Consider the following 19,533-nt stretch of genomic DNA (forward strand, 5'->3'; position numbering starts at 1 on the left):
CCCTTCACTGCGGATTTGGCCAGCCAAAAAAGAACCTCTGGTATGACGTCATTGCAGCTGGACCCTCCCCGCTTCTCATAGTGCTCGTGTCGACTTTTGTCTATTAATACGCAACAACGCTGGACCACGGACGAAACCCCCTTTGGAAAATAAGAGGGGATAGAAAAAAAAACAAGGGTATTGTGTCGCCCCCAACATTTCGGTTCACGATCAAACGAGAAACCCGACACACAGCTGGATCCCTGGAGCCCGTCCATCTGTTTACACACATTCCTGTACGCATACCCGCGATGTTTTTAACTTGGAAACTGAATCGGCCCCCCCGTTCAATCCCAAAATGATAATTTCTTTCTTAGAAGGACTTTTCCCTTCGTTTTTTTCGTGTCGCTCGTAAAACCGCATGGTGTCAGACGGTAATGCTTTCCCAAACCAAATTGGTCCGACACCCGCAAGGCAAAATAACATGCCGGTCTAAAATCGCTGACTTTCCAAGAATCATCCGATTGACAGCAGTTCGATGTAGCGGACAAGAGAAACAAAGGGCCTTTTTACAATAAAGCACCAAGCCAAAAAAAATAAGAAAGGCAAACACACAAATCACAAATATACTGGGACACACAAAGAAAAGGCGAAAGAAATCCATTCACAAGCGGATATGAGGTCAAAACGCTATGAAAAAGTGTATTTTTTTTTTATTAGTGGTGAGCTGTGGATCAAAGTGTGTTTTAAAAAGGAAAATAACGAGGAAAAAAAAAAGGGGGAAGCAAGATCGTGCTGTACAGCAAAAATTAAACATAATCAACAGCCGGTTTGGACGGGCATCCATCAATGGTTCGGCACGCGCTCCCGACTCCTCAAAACTCAACGAGGCACAAGCGAAACAATCAATTAAAAAATAGTCCAAAACCATTTTTTAAAGTCAGCTTCCATATGTTTTCTTTTGATACCTAGATTCGTAAATTCTGTTGATGAACGAGACACACTACATCATTAACAAGACACACATACTTCAACACGTGCAAAATGAATTCTCACCCCTTCAAATAAAACCAATTTTAAAAAAAGGGACGAAAAACATAATCAGGTGAATGTCTCAAGGCATAGGAAAGTGTGTCATAATGCATAAGTGTTCGTTTGTTAAACCTCGTGTCTAATGCGATAATATATTCTTAATTGTATATATTATTCTTTTTTTTCATTTTTCTTTGAAGACGAGATTAAGACGAAACAAATTTCGAGATTGAGACTAACATTTTCCAAACCGTACAGACCGGTGCAAGCAAACACAACCTCATTTGAATGCGTATATGCGTAGTTTGTGGAAAAAATAACATTTTTTTTTAGTCACATCTTTTTTTTTTTTTTTTTTTGAAGATGCCCGGCATTTTTTTGTCTCTACGTTTCCCAGATAAAAGAAGAACAAGAAGGGAAAAAAAAGAACTTTAATCACTTTGCCGTCTCTAATTAAACGCGGGCACATTAACTGGGAGCGACGGGACGGCAGGAGGGGAAGAAAACTAAGAAATGAAACAAACAGGATAATATTCGTGAAATGTGGCTAAAACGCAAAAAAAAAGTCAAACACTAACGACTGCGTTCTCTTCTGATTATCAGGAGTTTCTACTACATCGTTGGTTTGACGCCAAAGCCCATCGTTGAATATAAAGATGGGTAGTTTTTCTTTCTTCCTTTTAATCCGATTATATGGACTCTGTCGCATTAACTATTGTTTTCATCGTGTTTTTTTTTTGCTCTAAATTGGGCTGCGTGAATTTTTTTGTTTTTTAACAAGATATTTTGCGGTGAAACATCTACAGTCCGACGAAGGCGTCTGCCAACAACTGGGCCGCTTCCTTCAGGTGTTGTCGCTTGCTACCGGTGGCCGGCGAGGCAGACACTCCACGTCCGACGTAGCTGTTGAAAAGAAAGACATATCCACATTAGTATTGTGATTACATTGCTGAAAACAAGATGCAACAGGCCCTCATTTTCCCATCCACTCAAATAACGAACAATAGACAAGACAAGCGGCATTGATAGACGGACGGGTTCACCTAACAGGCCTGCCGGAATCGGAAACAGATGCTGATGGATGGGTCACAACTACATCCGCTGGGCTCGGCTGGCCCGTTAGTCGAGCCCATTGACGCCGCCACCACGAAGTGTTGGGTGGAGAACTAATAACACAACAACCACACACACACAAGCGCATGTGCGCTGGTTAAACCCACTGTTCTTATTTTTCAAATTGTGTAAATTAAAGATAACGGGAATAGCAAAGAAAGATGCTAAAAATAATGAAATAGTGAAACTTGTTATACCTCAGACGTCGTTCGCTGGACTTTTGCATAGCCGTTTCAAAGCGGGGTTGGACAAATGACCATGCTCCCATATTCTTGTGTTCTTCCTGGACCCATTTCAACTCAGCATTAGGGTACTTGTTGATTTCATCGCGAATTAGATCGAACGGGAACGGACAGATTTGTTCGATGCGAGTGATGGCCACAGTGTTGTCCAGGCCGCGCTCCTCGCGGGCTTTCTTCAGTTCGTAATAGACTTTACCCGAGCAGAAGATCACCTTGCGTACCGATTCAGGTTCGTTGGAAGCGACGCCGGTTTCGGGGATGACGCGACGGAACTCGGTCGTCTCCACCATCTCATCAAAAGAGGACTTGGCCTCGGGATGGCGGAGCAAACTCTTCGGGGTGAAGATGATGAGCGGTTTGCGGAAAGGCATAGCTATTTGGCGACGGAGGATGTGGAAATAGTTGGCCGGAGTCGAGCAATTGGCCACAATCATGTTCGTGTCGTGCAGCTGGCGGATGGCAAACTCTTCCGTCTCGGCTGGGAAAGTCTCGGGGTCTTCCGAGCAAGCGTGCAGGAAACGCTCCGGACGAGCCGAAGAATGTTCCGGACCCATGCCTTTAATCGTCGCAATTAAATCAATCACAGGGGTCAATCATTAAAATAGTTATGTTATTTTTATTTACCTTCCATTCCGTGGGGAAGAAGGAGGACGATACCAGACTGGCGGACCCATTTCGATTGTCCCGAGGCGATAAACTGGTCAATGATACACTGGGCCGTGTTGAAAAAGTCGCCAAATTGAGCTTCCCAGCAGACGAGCGCGTTGGGGTTCGTCATCGAGTAGCCGAGTTCGAAACCGAGGACGCCAAATTCAGAGAGTGAGCTGTTGCAGACGGTGTAGGGGGCCTGATCGGGATAGAGGTTGCATAGCGGCTTGTACGTCGACTTGTCCGACGTTTGGTGATGCAAGACGTGATGACGGTGACTGAAAGTGCCACGCTCCACATCTTGACCCGAAAGGCGAACGTGGATGCCTTCTTTGAGCAAAGAACCGAAAGCCATGGCTTCGCCCAGAGCCCAGTCGACCGTGCGGGTTTCGACCATCTCCATACGGGCGCGAAGGATACGCTCGATACCCTTGTGGACGACAAATCCGGCAGCGTTGGGTGGCGCGCTGGAGAAGCGTTTGCCAATGTGCTTCAAAGTCTCTTCAATGACTCCAGTGTTGGACATCTTCAACGGGTTCTTGCCTACAAAAATATGAAAGATATGAAGAAGATGAGATGAAAGAAACAACGTCTGAAAGACTAACCTTCAAAGAAGCCAGACCAGGGCGAGTCGAGCCAATCCTTGTAGCGGATTTGAGTCTCTTTTTGAGCCTTGACGTAAGCTTCTTCACAGATTTTCTCGTATTTGTTGCGCACGTCTTCGACTTCCTCTTTGGTGACGACACCCTCGTCGATCAACTTGGCGCTGTATTTGTCCATCACGCTCTTCATTTTGCGGATTTTGCTGTACATCAAAGGCTGGGTAAACATGGGCTCGTCGATCTCGTTGTGACCGCCACGACGGTACGACACCAAATCCACCACAACATCCTAAGTCATCAACAATATAAGAATTACAGACCCTCGAAAAATAACTTACGATCGAATTAATACTTTGTGGAAGGTGGCACGCCATTCTGCGGCAACTTTGCAGACGTGCATAACGGCCTCCGGATCATCGGCGTTGACGTGGAAGATGGGGGCATTCACGACACGGGCTACATCTGTGCAGTAGGGTGAAGAGCGTGAATGACGTGGATCAGTGGTGAAACCAATCTGATTATTCGCCACGACGTGAATAGTGCCGCGGGTCGTGTAATCCGGCAGGTCGGATAAAGTAAAGGTCTCATAAACGATACCCTGTCCAGAGAAAGCAGCGTCACCGTGCAGAAGGATCGACATCGTCTATAACAGGGAATAGAATTTTTTTTAAAAATCATTCCGCATTAAAAATGTAGATTAAAACAAACCTTTTTGCCTTCGCTGTCGCCCTTGTAAAACTGCTCGGCACGTGTTTTTCCTTGGACAATCGGATCGACGGCTTCCAAATGCGATGGGTTGGCAACAACAGCCAAACGGATGTTCTTGTTGGTAACGCGATTGAGTCGCTCAATGTATGTGCCCAAATGGTATTTGACATCTCCGGAGCCCTTAAAAAGAAAAATAGATAATTCAATAAGGTAAATCAAGTTGCATCTTTCTGGATTTACATCATCAGCGGCTTCCAGGCCGGCGAATTGGGTGAAGATTTGCTCAAGTGGTTTGCGGCAGACGTTGGCCAAGACGTTGAGACGGCCACGGTGAGGCATACCCATGATGATCGACTCGACGCCCAACTCGCTGGACTTGTCGATGATCGTCTTCATGGCTGGAATGAGCATTTCGCAACCCTCCAAGCCGAAACGCTTTTCAGACGTCCACTTGCGAGCGAGGAAAGCCTCAAATCTGAATTGCATCGAAGCCTGTATTAGTATGCGTAAAAGCAAAAGTGAAATCTAAAATTGAGGTCAAACATTTACCCAGCAGCACGTGTAACACGAGCAAGGAGGAGTCTTTTTCCCTCGGCGTCCAAACTCATGGCGCCGGGCGTCTCGAAACGTTTTCGAATCCAGTTGCATTGCTCCAAGGAATTGATGAACATAAATTCGACACCAATGTGACGACAATATGCTGCTTCTAATCGACTGAGGATCTCTCTGAGTGGCAGTGCTCGCTCGTCCGGCTTCCCAATGTAAGTGGTGGCTGGCAGTTTGAAAACCCTGTCCATATCCTTTTCCTCTGTTATGACAAAATCAATTTTCAAAATGCATTTAAGGATTTGTACAGTCTACGAACACATTATAACTTATAACACTATTTTTAACGGATGTAAAGAATTTAAGGTAATTCACCACGAATGAGCATTTAGCTTTTACTTACCGGAAACAAAGCATTAGGCCAGGACTGAAGACAATAACGAACGTGCAAGTTAAATAAATAAAAAAAAAAGGATTTAGAAAATAAGCGATAATACTACGTACGCCATAAGAGGGAGCGGGCGAGTGGAGGGGCCAATTCGTAGTACGTTTGCTTCTTAGATAGCTGAAAGTCATTATCCGTGCCTGGCGGTATATTGTCTGAACCAGGTTAATCTCAAGTTAAGTTTGCGTCTTTGCGTACTTCTTTCAGGGCATACAAAATAAAACTAATGGTTTTCTATGCAAATTAATAGCAGGTTAGGACAGTAAGCACAGGCTGGTAGTAGTACCCACCCCGCAAACGGTAGTGTTCTTATGTCTTTAAGCATCAAAAGCAGATAAAACTAGTGCTGGTTTCCCGTAGATAACTAAAGTGGGGTAAATTAGTAAAGGTAAAATTATTTTTTAATTCTTTACCAAAATGGTAGCTCGAGAGCTGCAGCTCAGGGGCGACGGAGGCGTCCAGGTCAGCCAGATTGATGCCCAGCGGGTCTAAATCGGCCATGTGATGTCCTCTGGTCTGAGAGGCGCATTACAAGGATACGGTGCAAAAGGCAGGGTAGGTGAAGAGGAGGACGCAAAAACCGAAGCGGTTAACAACAAAACAAAAAATAAATTAGATTAGAAAGGAACAACTAAGAAAATTAGGCGATTATTTAGCGAGAAAAACAAAATAAATTTTACAAACAGAAACCAAGGGCCAGGCAAAAAGCAAATTAAATTGAGTGGACATACTGACCTACCTGCTGTGCGCAACGAGCTACGTTCCAAAAAGCGCGTGACCTCATCATATGTTAGCAAAATTTTAAATAGTCTGAGACAAAACCGTCCTTACCCAAATGAGTCTCTTGTTTTAACCTCTCGTTTAAATCTTTGGGGCCTTCAATTTGAATAGGATCAAGAAAGGCACCAAAATGACCTCGAATCTGTTGAAATTAAGCGTTACAAGAAAATCGGCGAAAAACCAGTTGGTATAGGTTAAATACAGATATTGAAAATTGGCTCTATCAGGCTGGCCCTTGATTACTTTTTCTTTTCAATGTTACCTGATAAGAGCGAATGATTGCCTGCACGGCCAGATGATCGTCAATGATTTTTTCATCTATAGGTAGACCAGTTGAAACACCTGACGTCGCAAACTGTGGCACTAAAGCAGTAATTGGAATTTCGTGTTTGCCCGGTACAGCCAAGGACGGTGGTGCTTGATAGGCTTGGCCCGGCCCGGCACCTGCACTGGCATTTCTGAAAAAGGAGTCCCATGACTGCAATAATAGAAATAGGTTAACAAATATGTTGTCAGTCACAATTGCTTTGTCATCACTCATATGTTCCTAAAGCATAAAACAAAACTTAAACTTAAAGTACATGCTGACTTAGACTTGGAACTGGCCCAAAGCAGTTTCAGCCAGTCAGAGCTTGCATGTATAAATAGCCAACACTGCTCATGACTGGAAAAGTGGATCCATCAATACACAATCTTTGTTCTACTTACTGCATGGACACTTTTAGGGTCTTGAAGCCAGGAATTGTACATTTCCTCAACATAGACAGATGAAGATCCATTGAGGAAGGGTTCAGCAGCTGCTTGCGTTGGTGGAGGTGGGGCGGCAGAATACTGCCTGATGTTTAAGGCAGCCAAGGGTGCTCTGGCTGAGGAGTTCTGCACATAGCCTTTGACAAGCCAAACAGCCAATCGCTCAGGTGTTGCCCCAGGAAGAAGAGGAAGCAAACCAGCAACAAGGCTTCGTGTGCGGTACATTCTTGGTGACGACCTGTGATATAAAAACAAAAACAGATCTTGTATTAAATGAAGAAAATAAGACAATTATATCAACATTTTTAGCATCTTGTCCAGTTCAGATCAAGTGAAATTTGCATTAAAATTCTGCGAAAGTTCGACAGTTTTTAGGGCGCCAAAATTCAAGGTCGGGAATATTAGAAATCGAAGAGGAATAGAACTATCTTTTCCTACGAAAATGTTGTTATCGTGAAAGTAAACAAAACTTACACGAACAATTGTTAAGCCAAGTTGGTCAACAAGAGAAATCCCGTCGATTTTTCCAACCAGTTGTTCCAAGTTCGATAGCCAGACGAACTTTTATGAAGAAGAAGAAGGAGTGGAAAGGACGGAAAACCTAAGGAATGAGCCCGACGGTGCCACGTGATTTGATTAGCCAATGGAACGAAATTACGCAACCATCGTCTTTAAGTTTTATACATTTATATAATTGAGCTGCCCAAGTTTTGCTTTCTGAAATTAAAATTTTATAAAATTCATTTACAGCTATTTTTATTTCCCTTGTAATCTAAAATGAAATTTCATTTTTAAATAGATGGCGTTTCAAGGGGGTGGGTTCTAGAATTTCAGTCGAGACAGCTGAGACTACGAACGCTCTTGTTTTGACATTACACTTGAGACTGTTGTCAGAAGTGTTACTCCCGCCCAGTTTACTACATAGGGAAAATGTGAAACGTTTTCCTAACTAAAAAGAGCGAATTTAATACAACCATAGTTATTCATAGCAGTGCTGTTTATATTTTTTCAAAATTTCGAAGCTGAATTCAGGTCGTCAAATGATGAAGTTTAAGTCGCTTTTCCGTCGAAAAGCGTCGCCCACGGGCAATGAAGCTAACTCGGCCATCAGCCCATCGGCCTCTTCCATATCGCATTCGTCTTCATCTTCGTCGCTTGCTGCCCGTTCAGCAAGTCCTCCTGTTCAATCCAATGGCCATGGGGCTGAATTGGTTGATGCTAACATGTCTCTTGGGAGTCCACCCATTACAATTACATCTAGGATTAGATCGTCCACTGACCCAAATCTTCTTTCGCCAAGAACTGAAGCTCTACCACCTGTACCAGGGCCGTCAACCTCAGACTGTCTAATGTTTATAGAGCACCAGGATGAAACACCAAACTGTTCCAACTATCCAATTCATGCCATCAATCGAGATGTCATCCGTAATATTGCAGGAACGGATGTCAAAGAAGATGCTGATTATGCTGGAGCAACAATGAGAGACTTGATAGAAACTGGAGCAGTTGGATGGGAACGTCAATCCAGGCAGAGCAGTGGAAGTGAAGTTTCTGGAGTGAGTCTGGCTTGTCTTCAGGGACGAATCCAGCAAATGGAAGAAACACACCACAGTACCAATGAAGAATTGCAGGCCACACTTCAGGAGCTTGCTGACCTCCAAGTCCAGCTCAATGAGTTTCAAGCAGAAAATGACAAGCTCAAGGATGACAAGCAATCTTTAAAAAGAAAATTAGAAATTAGAACTGAACAGTTCAAGCAAGCTAGAGATCAGGTATATAATCTCCAGACTGAAACATAGTTGATTACAAAATTTCAATACATTTAAAATTTTCTTAAAGATGGAATCCCTGAAACAACATTTACTGCTTCAGTGCAATGAGGCCGAGGACGAGCGCAAAGCTCTTCAAGCCAAGCAGATGGATTTGGCCAAGATGCTGGCTGCACAACAAGCTGAAGCAACAGAACGGGAACAACACGTCACATGGCTGACATCTCGAGTATAAAAAATTTATTCGACAACATTTGCAATCATGTCAAATGTGCATTTCCTGTACAGGTTCGACATTTAGAAGCTTGCATTGACGAAGGCGATTCCAAACTCCATTCGGAACTAAGCAAGTTAATGAAAGAAAATGAAAAATTAAGGCAAGATAAGGAGTCGACTGAAGGCACAGCTATTACTGCCCAGGATCAATTGGCTGCTGCCCAACGTGACAATACCCTTCTAAGAGACCAGATATCTGCTTTGCAGGAAGAAAACCGAACAATTCGACAGAAATCAAAAGAAGAGGTAGCGGATCTGGAGTATAAAGTTGAACAACTGCTAGCTAAAAAACAAAGTCTGATCGTTGAGACATCGACGCTTCATGCGGCTGTCGCCGAATTGGAGTCGGCATGCCGTCGCCATCTGGAAGACAAGCGGGAAATGCGCACAACCGCAGCCGACCAGCAAGTTAAGTTGGCAGATGCCCTGGCTCGCCGAGACGAACTCGAGAGGCTATTGACGGACGAAAGAGCCAAATGGGAAGCACAACAAGAAGAGTGGCAACAATTTCAAAAAGATTTGCTCACAACAGTTCGAGTGGCCAATGACTTCAAACTCGAAACTCTCGCCAAAATGGAGAAGGTGGTGGAGGAAAACAGATTGCTTCATGAGAAGCTTGGAGCAATCTCTCGGTCAGAAAAATTTGGCTCCCCTGAAACACGAGCGGCCGCTCCAGTCAAGCCTCGTGTCTTACGCTCATTCTCTACCCTGGATTCGAGCTCAACAACATTATCCAGCAATCTGTTGAATGATATCAAACCACGCGCCGTGGCTACACGCGTTGATAAAGGTTCAGTAAAGCGCATTGTTGAAAATTTGGAGGTAACTGCCTCGAACATTCGGACAAAACCTACCGGCGAAGCAACAGAGCCAGCTTCTCCATCATTAGCGACTTCACCGTCACCTCCTGTAGCTACTGTGCGACCCCGATCCGAGCCGATCCGACCAACCCAGTTGCATCGTACTGAGAGTGAGGTGTTTCTCCGCTCTCCAGCTAGGCCCACGGAGACACGCTCTTCGTTAAATGACGTACCAACCTACAATACTACAAGCAGCAGCTCAATCAAAACGGCATCACCACCTTCAACAGGTTTACGATCCAGTGTGCTATCAGCCTCAGATATACAGCCTTGCGAATCTTCAGCTGGATCGTTCTCCAACCAACCGTCGGATCGCAAGGATCCTCTAGCTGGCTTGGTCAAAAATGGGGGCTCTAAGCGAAACGCCCTGCTGAAATGGTGCCAAACTCGAACCGCCGACTACCCCAATATCGACATAACCAACTTTAGTAGTTCTTGGAACGATGGATTGGCCCTATGTGCTTTGCTGCACACTTACTTACCGCAACAAGTGCCATTTGAATCTCTTAACTCTTCAGACGTCCGACACAACTTCCAAGTGGCCTTCCGTGCATCCGAATCCGTTGGTATCCCCACTTCGCTGGACATTGAAGAGCTGGCCTCTTCCGACAGGCCTGATTGGCAGTCCATCATGACTTATATCACCGCTATATACAAACATTTTGAAATTTGATGGATGCTACTGCCACAAAAAAAAAACATAAGGAGGATTGTTCCAACACCCAGGTTGATAGTGAATTGACTTTCTGGTAATTGTCAACTGGATTAAAGTTTGAAACACTTTACACCCATAGTAAATAAGATGGTAAAAATGTTCATTAAAAAAAATATATATATTATGTATTTCCATTCTTCTTTTACAATGGTGGTTTGTCAAAAAAAAAATTATCAAAAAGATTTGTCGTACTAGAATAGACGACCGAAAGTGTCCATTCCACTAATCCCATTCCAGCAGTACTGACCTTCATTGACAGTCCATTTGCTGTTCCACAGTAATCTTCTTCCTAACTTGTTCTTTGGGACCATTGATTTCTTTTTCTGTTTGTAGTTTGTAATGCTATGAAATGTATTCTGTATAAGCTCATGTCTCCCCTCTTTCAACAGGAAAAAAAATGCAATTGAAGAACACCAGTGTCTGTGAAGGTATAATGTGTGCAACTGTGTAATATTGACGGCCTTCATCTGGAACTATATCGTACAATAAAACTTGGCTTTGGGATACATAATATTTGATAATTTTCAGGAAGCTAAGAAATAAAATAAAATAAATAATAGCTATATTCAGGGTTTATCCAAAGTGCTACTGTTACAAGTATTTAATTTCAAAAAGGACATTTCAATTTTCAAACATTTAAAATGGGAGGCCATAGCAAAAAGGTATGCCACTTGCGCTTTCTGCACGATTCCAGAAATTCCTTTTGGCTTTTGGGCCTTAATGGTAGGGGAATTGACCTGGCAACATTGCATATTTGAGTTGTGAAACCGAAAGAAAGATAGGTGCAGTCGCTTCGTAAGAAAAAATCAATTCGTATGAATAATATAAATATTTATGATTTTTTAAGTCTTCATAATATTGATTAGAACAAGAATTGCAAGTAGTTTACACTGATTATCTCATTGGAACGAGAAATAAAATGCGCAGACGAAGCTGTTCTCAGAGCTACCTGACGGCTTCTTTGCGAACGAATGGAGCTGCACAGAGTCTCGGAGCGAGCAGGCAGTTGGTATTTAGTAGCGGGGAGACATAACTTCAAGGTTTTTGTGTGTGAACTCAACTTAGTGAGTGGATGTGTACGTTAAATGTTGAAATGAAACTAATATTGGAATGCTGATAAATATGGCACTTTTTTCTTAGTGCCTTATTTATATGGTTGCATGTTGACAGGGACCAAGCATCTAAGGACCAAAGAGTTGTTTTCTTTTCTGGAAGAGCTGTCATGATGATGGGGAAGTTGTGTGATGGGAGTTGGCACTTTGAATGTGTGTGCGGGTGATTAATATCACTAGAAGGAATATCTTTGTCGCTCAGTCCTGTGGTTAGTGGTGTGTTACCGTGCCTTGTGTGTGTCGGGGTGAACTATAGGTTCGGTCGTCACCGAGGGTTTAAATATTCCTATTTCGCCATTTTTTTATTCCGTAACAGACGAAAGAAAAAACCATTTTCGTTTGATGTTTCTGGCCATTGTGTTTGTTTACATTCTTCTTTGAAAAATCAGTTGAGAAAACAACAAAAATCATGTTTAGCTAACATAGAAGCTTTTTCATGGAACTGACTGAAAAAAAATAGAAAATACTAATATAAAAAACAGTGACACCATGGAAGCTGTTACAGATCCAGATAGGAGGTCTCGTCTCCTTAAACTGGAAGAACGAGTTTTCAATCCTCGGGATATTCTTAATGCTGATTGCCTTCTTGTAAGTTTACTCAATGTTCCTCATTCTGTATTATACAGTGTAGTTTATGGGTACATTTGTTTCCCACAGGATGCTGTGCAATCAATGGTGTATGATAGTGATCATCCAACTATTCGCCGCATGAAAAACATTGAAGCCTTTGTCAATCGCTGTAAGTTAGCTTAAGTAAGAGTTTCCCTAAAATATGTTAACAATCTCAAAATGTTTTTCAGATGCCAAAGTTGCTGATGAGATAAGTAGGCTGAGAGTGAAGGTAGATGATTTCTTAGTCATCAAAGTCATAGGAAGAGGAGCTTTTGGTCAAGTTCAGTTAGTAAGACACAAATCAACCAAGAAAGTGTATGCTATGAAACTCCTTAGCAAATTTGAAATGGTAATTAACTAGATTATTCAAGTTAACTTACTGCAATTCAAGTGCTAATTGAATATTTTTCCAGATCAAAAGATCAGATTCAGCATTCTTCTGGGAAGAACGGGACATTATGGCCCATGCCAATTCAGAGTGGATAGTAAGACTTCACTTTGCCTTCCAAGATACAAAATATCTTTATATGGTTATGGACTACATGCCAGGTGGGTTTATCCATTCTTTTTTTTATGATCTGTAAAAACCACCTGCTGAGCTCGTATTCCCATCCGCGTTGATTACCAGGCGGTGATTTGGTGAATCTCATGTCGAATTACGATGTTCCCGAAAAGTGGGCAAAGTTCTACTGTGCTGAGGTGGTTCTAGCCTTAGAAGCCATTCACAAAATGGGTTTCGTACATCGAGATGTCAAACCGGACAACATGCTGCTGGATGCTTTAGGCCACTTGAAGCTCGCTGATTTTGGCACTTGCATGAAAATGGACGAGGTAAACTATTTCCAACAATGTCTCTAGCAACGTTGCTCTACATTTCTACTGTCATAATTTTAGGATGGACTCGTTCGATCAGACACCGCCGTCGGTACACCGGATTATATTTCACCCGAAGTCCTTAAGTCACAAGGAGGAGAAGGTATAACTGGCAAAGCGCGAAATAATAATGTAAAGTAGAATAGATCTGATATTTATTTGCAAAACAGGATTATACGGGCGAGAGTGTGATTGGTGGTCCGTTGGAGTTTTCCTATACGAAATGTTGGTGGGAGATACACCGTTCTACGCTGAGAGCTTAGTGGGAACCTATGGGAAGATCATGGATCACAAAAATTCTCTTTCGTTCCCTGATGACGTTGAAATCAGCCCTGCTGCTAAAAGCTTAATCTGCTCTTTCCTGACTGACAGGTAAGTACTACTAGGTTTTTAAAATGAGTCATGAATTAAATAGCATTATTCTGTTATGCACAGGACGCAGCGCCTAGGACGTAATGGTGTTGAAGAGATTCGAAATCATAAATTCTTCTTCAATGATCAGTGGACTTTCGACACTATTCGAGACTGTACGATTGAATTACTCGCCATTTAAATTTCGCTTATTGTTGAAGAATCAATTTGTCGTACAGGTGTCCCGCCGGTAGTACCGGATTTGACTGGTGATGACGATACAAGCAATTTTGATGACGTTGAGAACGACGACGTACCAGAAGAAAATTTTCCTGTTCCTAAAGCTTTCGCCGGAAATCATTTACCCTTTGTTGGGTTCACGTATTCAAAAGATTATCAGTGAGTTTAAGTTGTTGGTTTTTAAATTACAGAACTTACCTAATGACATGCGTTCCTAGATTACTGACTGGAGGTCTAAGGCGAGCAAGCACCAACGGTGGAATAGATAGAGTAGACGGGGTATGTCAGACCCAACTCTAATGGGATTTTCACGTTTGTGTGTTTTTTCTCATGATTGCCATTAATCGTTTTATAGGAAGCAGTGGGGAATGACACTGGCGCTCAGCGCAAAGTACCTGATTTGGAAGAGATCGTGAACAAGGAAAAGCGCCACATAGCTGAGCTAGAGCACAAATATACGTTGACGCTACATCAACTAGATTTAGCCACAACCCGTGAGGAGCAATTGCGAAACGAGGGCTGCGAGTTGGAACGAAATCTTGCCCTAATCAAACACGAGCTTAAAGAAGTAATTTTTAATATTATATATAATTTTTTGTCATGGTACTATCCTGGTATTTTTAGGCACAGCGACGATCGGAAAATGATGCGGAAAATAGGAAAAAGCTGGAGCAGAATATCGCTGAGCTCAAGCGTAAATTGGATGAAGAACAGAATCGCCGAACACGTGATAATAGCAATTCACAAGCGGTTGCCGAACGTATCAGCTCGCTCGAAAAACAGGTGAAACCCATTATCCTGTTAGTTCTATTTGCGAATGTTGTACTCATGGGCTATTTTGGACTTGACTGCAGTTGATGGAGGCCAATGAAAAGTTGAAACAAGAAGTTGACAGCCACAACAAAACGAAAAAGCAGAATGCCGAATTCACAGTACTAGCTTCCGGTCGAGAGCATACCTTACTAGAACTGCAGGATAAAGTGGTCGCATTACAACGAGCCAGAGATGCACTAGAAGCTGAGGCAGCCGCCCTTCAGGTGGGGATATAACCTACACATGAGATGAAGGTAGAGCCTAAAAATTAAATGTCCAATTTCTTCCAGGCCCAATTAGATCAGGAGAAAGCGACAAGACAGCAAGAAGCTGACCGCCAACAAGAAATGGAAACCAAACGTCAGGCACTGATAAGTGAGTTGGCGCAAACCAAAGAAAAACAGGATTATAACCTTGCAGAAAACAAGCGGCTATATGAAAAGATCGGCGAAATGGAGAAACGTTCTGCAAATCTTGAGCTGGAACTGAAGGCTATGACGTCCAACTATGAGAGAGAAAAACGTGCCCATCAGGAAACAGAGCAGAGTCGTTCCGGCAATCAAGAAGAGGCTAGTGCCGAAGTGGTCAAAGCGTTGCAGTTGAAATTGCAAGAGGAAAAAGCATCCCGGCAAAAGGCTGAGAATCAATGGCAAGAACGTGAACGTCAGATTTCGATGCTTTCGGTCGACTATCGGCAAATTCAACAGCAGCTCAATAAACTGGAAGGCGATCATCGTCAGGTAAAATTGAAGTTGACTAATACGTTTAGCAAGAGATGTGCTAAATTAAGGACTCTTTTTTTTTTTTGCTTTAATTTTTAGGAAGTTGACAAAACCAAAGGACTAATTCTTCAACTCGAACGAGAGTCGCAAAAGCGGTCACTCCTACAGAACGACCAGAGCGTTCTGTCTGCCGAAATGGCCATTCTTCGAAGTCGGGAGCGCCAGCTACAGCGTGAGCTGGAAGCCGCTCGTGACGTTGCTCGTAGTTTGGAGGAAGAGCTGCATAAACTGCGAACCACAAAGTCAGTGGATGATTTGCAGATGCGCGAACTTCAAGATCAATTGGAAGCCGAGCAATACTTTTCCACCCTATACAAGACGCAAGTGACGGAACTGCGCGAAGAAGTTGATGAGAAAACTAAACAGGTATTTTTTCTGCCACATCCCTATTTTCCATACCGATAACGAAGCCTAAAAATTCCTTCGATAAATTATTTTTGTAGGTTAGTGAACTGGAGGATGAACGAGCGAGCATCACTCACCAGCTCCAGTTATCTCTTGCCCGTGCGGATTCGGAAGCTTTAGCTAGAGCCATCGCAGAAGAGACTGTAGCCGAAATGGAGAAGGAAAAGACGATGAAAGATTTGGAAATTAAAGGTGCTAAAGTGTTGAAAAATGTTCATTGGTACGAAAATAAAACTTAACTATTCAAATCAATGGTTGCAGATTTGGTGGCCAGACATCGAGCTGATATCATCAACAAAGAAGTGGCTCTCAATAGTCTGCGCGATCGTGAGATCGAGTTGAAGAAAACCTTCGACCTAGTCACGCAGGAGAACCAAGAGCTGGGCGGTAAACTGAAAAGCGCCCAGGAAGAACTCGCGCAGGCATCAACGGCCTCGGTAGACGAGGTGGAGCGGTTACGGAACAAACTTAAGCAAGAACAGCTGCTCAAGATGCAAGCTGTCAACAAACTCGCCGAAATCATGAATCGTCGCCCTGTGGGCCGCAATCCGAAGAAAAATGAAGGTGGTGGAGCTGATTTGCGACGCAAAGAAAAAGAGTGTCGTAAGCTGCAACAAGAACTCACTCAGGAACGTGAAAAATATAATCAAGTCATAGCCAAATCGCAGAAAGAAACACAGGTATTTACGTCATTACTTTTTGTTTTCAGATGTGCTTCCTTTTTCATTTGAATGTTCTCCCTTCTAGGATTTGCAATCGGCACTTTATGAAGAGAATCAGCTCCGAATCAAACTGCAAATGGAGGTAGACAGCAAGGATTCTGAAATCGAACAGCTGTCTCAGAAGTTGGCTTCGGCATCAGCTGATACCGTCTCAAATATTAGTAGCGGAGCAGAGAACGATTCAGAAGAGGGAGTTCAAGTGAGCGGTCCTAGATTTTGACGTGCATGTAACTCTCTTTAACCTAATCTTTGCATTTGATAGGATTCTTGGTTAGAAGGCTGGCTTTTTATCCCTTCAAAACAAAATATTCGCCGTCATGGTTGGCGAAAACAGTACGTGGTCGTGTCGTCCAAGAAGATTTTCTTTTATAATTCAGAGAGTGATAAGCAGAACGCCGATCCCGTTCTCATCCTAGACTTGAACAAAGTCTTCCACGTCCGTTCTGTTACACAGGGCGATGTCATACGCGCTGATGCCAAAGAGATTCCCCGTATTTTGCAGATTCTCTACGCCGGCGAAGGCATGACAGTTTATTTCCATTTATTTTAGATTAAATTAGTCTTAATTTTAAGTTTTCTGTTCTGTCAGGTGAATCACGCAAACCAGACGAGAGCACCCCACCACCCGATTTGGTCGGTCGTGAAGAAAAACCCGGTACCGTCAACCATAAAGGTCACGAATTAGTGGCCATCAGTTTCCACATGCCGACCACATGTGAAGTGTGCTCTAAACCATTGTGGCACATGTTCCGACCTCCGCCGGCCTTGGAATGCCGCCGGTGTCGTATCAAAGGTATTTAAATAATCTGATTTGTGAAAAGAAAATTCATGGCTTATTTTTGTTAACCCCATTTTGCAGTTCACAAAGAACATTTGGATAAGCGCGAGGAAATCATCGCACCTTGCAAGGTCCACTACGATCCTAATACGGCCAAAGAAATGCTGATGCTTGCAGGCACATTGGAGGAACAGCAGCAGTGGATATCTCGGCTGTCGAAGAAGATTCAGAAATTCGGCTACAAGGCCAATTCCGCCGCAATGGGCGGTGCTGAGGGAGCACGAGTCTCTCCCAGGTAAGAGAAACCACAGTGGAACCCTATATGTGTGTGTGTATGTATCGTTTACTAATTCCGGTCTTGTGGTTAACGAATAGGGAGTCGACGCGATCAGCTTACCGTCCGTACGTACAGCAAAGGTCGGCTACTTTGCCACCAAACAGCGTTCAATCAGGAGTGCGCAACAGCAAGTGAAACCCTTCAAAGGTTGCCAATATTTTGTCGTAATGGTACACCTTTCTCTACCACAGCAGGTGTTGAAGAATGATGTTCATTATTGTTCTTTTTTGCGTAATAACAAGTATGTAGTTCTAAATTTTCTTTCCTTTCGTTTCTACCCAAATGACGCGTTTAAACGTTGATCGCACAGGTTGTACCGTCAGTATCCCTGTGGCGGCATCTTTACTATATAGCAAAACCCTCCTCGATCCTTTTTTCATTTCCTTTGTTTCCTTGTTGTCCTGTTTTCTGTCTTCGAATTGTGCCAACTTGCATCTTCTCCTCTACACTGCCTTACCCTCCTTCATATTTTCCCACTTCCTGTTGTAGTGTTTTACAAATTTCCCAACTCCCATTTCCTGTTGAATGATTATTTATTCTATATTTCTTCTGTTTCCTTTTTTTGGGAGGTTTTTTTTCTTGTTCCGCCAAAGGCCCTACACAAGACACAAGTGACCTTCAATGTTGCTGTCTACCCACCCACCTCTTCACACTATTTTTGAACCTTGAAATAGTTTTGTCTTGGGCATCCCCATCACTATCTATGGAAATGGTGCATATGTAATTACGCAGGAAAAAGGACGTAGAAGAGACTTTTGAAAGAAAAAAAGAGACAGAACGTGACGTATACACCGGGAAAATTTGCTTCAAATGGGTTGGTGAACCTCCCTTTGATGTGACAGTTGCGTCATTTACATTCCCGATTTGCCTACGCATGTATGTGTATCTGTGAGGAGCTGGCATTTTTTTTTTCTTGGTGGGCCTTCCTGAAAAAAAAAAGAAGGAAAAATGCACCGATTTAAATAATATAGTCATTGGGATGGATAACGAATAAGAGAGGGATCGGCAGTAAGACAAAATAGATGCTAAATGTTACAACGACAAGACGAGAAAATTGCCGATTTATATTGTGCCTTGTACTTGCGTTTTGAAATTGTTTTCAACTTTAACTTTCGATGTTTCTTCGTCCCAATTATAGATTTTTTTTTTTGCCCGTGCGTTTGAGGAAAACCGAGCTTTTGTTTCCATGCTTAAAATAATTGGGCAATTCAATCACGTTTAAACCTAACCGACTACTGTTGCATTCGGTCCGGTATTCCTTGGAGAAATCAACAAAAACATCTGACGGGACAGCCCACATTGCCTTTATTAAGACGCTGGTCGCGCTTTATTTTTTTTTTTTAACTAACATTTTAAAATCATTCAACCTGAATTGGTGGCAAAAAAGAGACTAAAACGGAAACACGCTTTTTCCTCAATCCCAAACTTGAAACATTTCTCGATTCTCTCACCCCAAAGCCATGAATTTGTATCCTCATCTTCTATAGGTAACAATCTTGAAAACAACCATTTTCACGTGCAACACTCTTGAAGATGTGAGTGTACAGGATGAATTGCATATGCTCTCGCGTGTTTGTGTAATATAACTTTTGATTTCTAAATTTCGAATATTTGTCTTCGTGTTATTATTTTCACAGAAAATGTATCGCATGTAAACAAAAAACGTAATTAGCAAAACTAAAAAATCTAAATATCTTTCTGTCATAAACCAGTTTGGTGTAGTGTTACGCTGGATTGATAGATGGTGTTGAACATTTTCCAGTCGTTGGGAAAGCGAGTTATAAGGCCTGGTTGGGAGAAAGCACATGGTGTGACTGCCTGAAAGTCGGCTGGCAGTTAAGTTGCCGAAAAACCCGGCTAAATAATAATTCGCATGTATTGTGTCGTCATTTTAGGTAAGCAATTTTATCAAATACTTCGTAAGTGTCTGAAGCACGTGTCAAATTAATTCTGTGACGAGAAAATGTACATCTTATTATTAAATTGCCGTTTGATGGTTGAGGGTTATCGCAGCACTAGTCCTCTCGCTCAGTTGAACCAACG

At 42.7% G+C, this 19,533-nt stretch overlaps 3 protein-coding genes across 5 annotated transcripts; 2 read left to right on the plus strand and 1 right to left on the minus strand.

Annotated features, from left to right (window-relative positions):
- Positions 1–1,164: 1,164 nt before the first annotated feature.
- On the minus strand, positions 1,165–7,469 carry LOC130690247 (2-oxoglutarate dehydrogenase complex component E1-like). Of its 3 annotated transcripts, XM_059495605.1 has the most exons (12): positions 7,320–7,469; positions 6,804–7,083; positions 6,358–6,573; positions 5,729–5,831; positions 5,375–5,470; positions 4,874–5,132; positions 4,325–4,799; positions 3,969–4,259; positions 3,620–3,905; positions 2,991–3,557; positions 2,322–2,922; positions 1,165–1,914 (listed from the first exon to the last, which is right to left on the minus strand). In XM_059495605.1, exons 2-12 carry the CDS (start codon positions 7,068–7,070, stop codon positions 1,812–1,814), a joined length of 3,264 nt encoding a protein of 1,087 aa, XP_059351588.1. In that variant the 5' UTR covers positions 7,071–7,083; positions 7,320–7,469; the 3' UTR covers positions 1,165–1,811. The 3 variants fall into 3 exon arrangements, with proteins under 3 accessions (XP_059351588.1, XP_059351589.1, XP_059351590.1); XM_059495606.1 differs by lacking the exon at positions 5,375–5,470; XM_059495607.1 differs by lacking the exons at positions 5,375–5,470; positions 5,729–5,831 and adding an exon at positions 6,147–6,237.
- Positions 7,470–7,669: 200 nt separating this feature from the next.
- LOC130690239 (cytospin-A-like) lies at positions 7,670–10,976 on the plus strand. Its single transcript, XM_057513243.2, has 3 exons — positions 7,670–8,617; positions 8,685–8,843; positions 8,903–10,976. The coding sequence occupies exons 1-3, from the start codon at positions 7,886–7,888 to the stop codon at positions 10,421–10,423; spliced, it is 2,412 nt and encodes an 803-aa protein (XP_057369226.1). The 5' UTR covers positions 7,670–7,885; the 3' UTR covers positions 10,424–10,976.
- Positions 10,977–12,032: 1,056 nt separating this feature from the next.
- Positions 12,033–19,098, plus strand: LOC130690246 (rho-associated protein kinase 2-like). The gene is made up of 22 exons (XM_057513254.2): positions 12,033–12,165; positions 12,235–12,316; positions 12,378–12,538; positions 12,603–12,738; positions 12,818–13,020; positions 13,084–13,165; positions 13,233–13,434; positions 13,498–13,589; positions 13,653–13,812; positions 13,872–13,932; positions 14,009–14,221; positions 14,278–14,436; positions 14,508–14,690; positions 14,757–15,206; positions 15,288–15,614; positions 15,692–15,845; positions 15,915–16,333; positions 16,401–16,574; positions 16,638–16,896; positions 16,965–17,168; positions 17,235–17,448; positions 17,529–19,098. The coding sequence occupies exons 1-22, from the start codon at positions 12,067–12,069 to the stop codon at positions 17,623–17,625; spliced, it is 4,131 nt and encodes a 1,376-aa protein (XP_057369237.1). The 5' UTR covers positions 12,033–12,066; the 3' UTR covers positions 17,626–19,098.
- The last annotated feature ends 435 nt before the right edge of the window (positions 19,099–19,533 follow it).

Source organism: Daphnia carinata, chromosome 6 (genome assembly GCF_022539665.2).
Source record: "Daphnia carinata strain CSIRO-1 chromosome 6, CSIRO_AGI_Dcar_HiC_V3, whole genome shotgun sequence".
Lineage (NCBI taxonomy): Eukaryota > Metazoa > Arthropoda > Branchiopoda > Diplostraca > Daphniidae > Daphnia > Daphnia carinata.

Bases quoted from the DNA above. Each gene is read 5' to 3' on its own strand.
- LOC130690247 (XM_059495605.1), bottom strand. From the start codon at position 7,070: ATGTACCGCACACGAAGCCTTGTTGCTGGTTTGCTTCCTCTTCTTCCT. The intron at 5,133-5,374 runs GTACGTAGTATT...TTGTCATAACAG, and splicing joins CGCCCGCTCCCTCTTATGGC to AGGAAAAGGATATGGACAGG. The intron at 3,906-3,968 runs GTATTAATTCGA...TTGATGACTTAG, and splicing joins GGCGTGCCACCTTCCACAAA to GATGTTGTGGTGGATTTGGT.
- LOC130690239 (XM_057513243.2), top strand. From the start codon at position 7,886: ATGATGAAGTTTAAGTCGCTTTTCCGTCGAAAAGCGTCGCCCACGGGC. The intron at 8,618-8,684 runs GTATATAATCTC...ATTTTCTTAAAG, and splicing joins TCAAGCAAGCTAGAGATCAG to ATGGAATCCCTGAAACAACA. The intron at 8,844-8,902 runs GTATAAAAAATT...TTTCCTGTACAG, and splicing joins TCACATGGCTGACATCTCGA to GTTCGACATTTAGAAGCTTG.
- LOC130690246 (XM_057513254.2), top strand. From the start codon at position 12,067: ATGGAAGCTGTTACAGATCCAGATAGGAGGTCTCGTCTCCTTAAACTG. The intron at 15,615-15,691 runs GTATTTTTTCTG...TTATTTTTGTAG, and splicing joins TTGATGAGAAAACTAAACAG to GTTAGTGAACTGGAGGATGA. The intron at 16,334-16,400 runs GTATTTACGTCA...TCTCCCTTCTAG, and splicing joins AATCGCAGAAAGAAACACAG to GATTTGCAATCGGCACTTTA.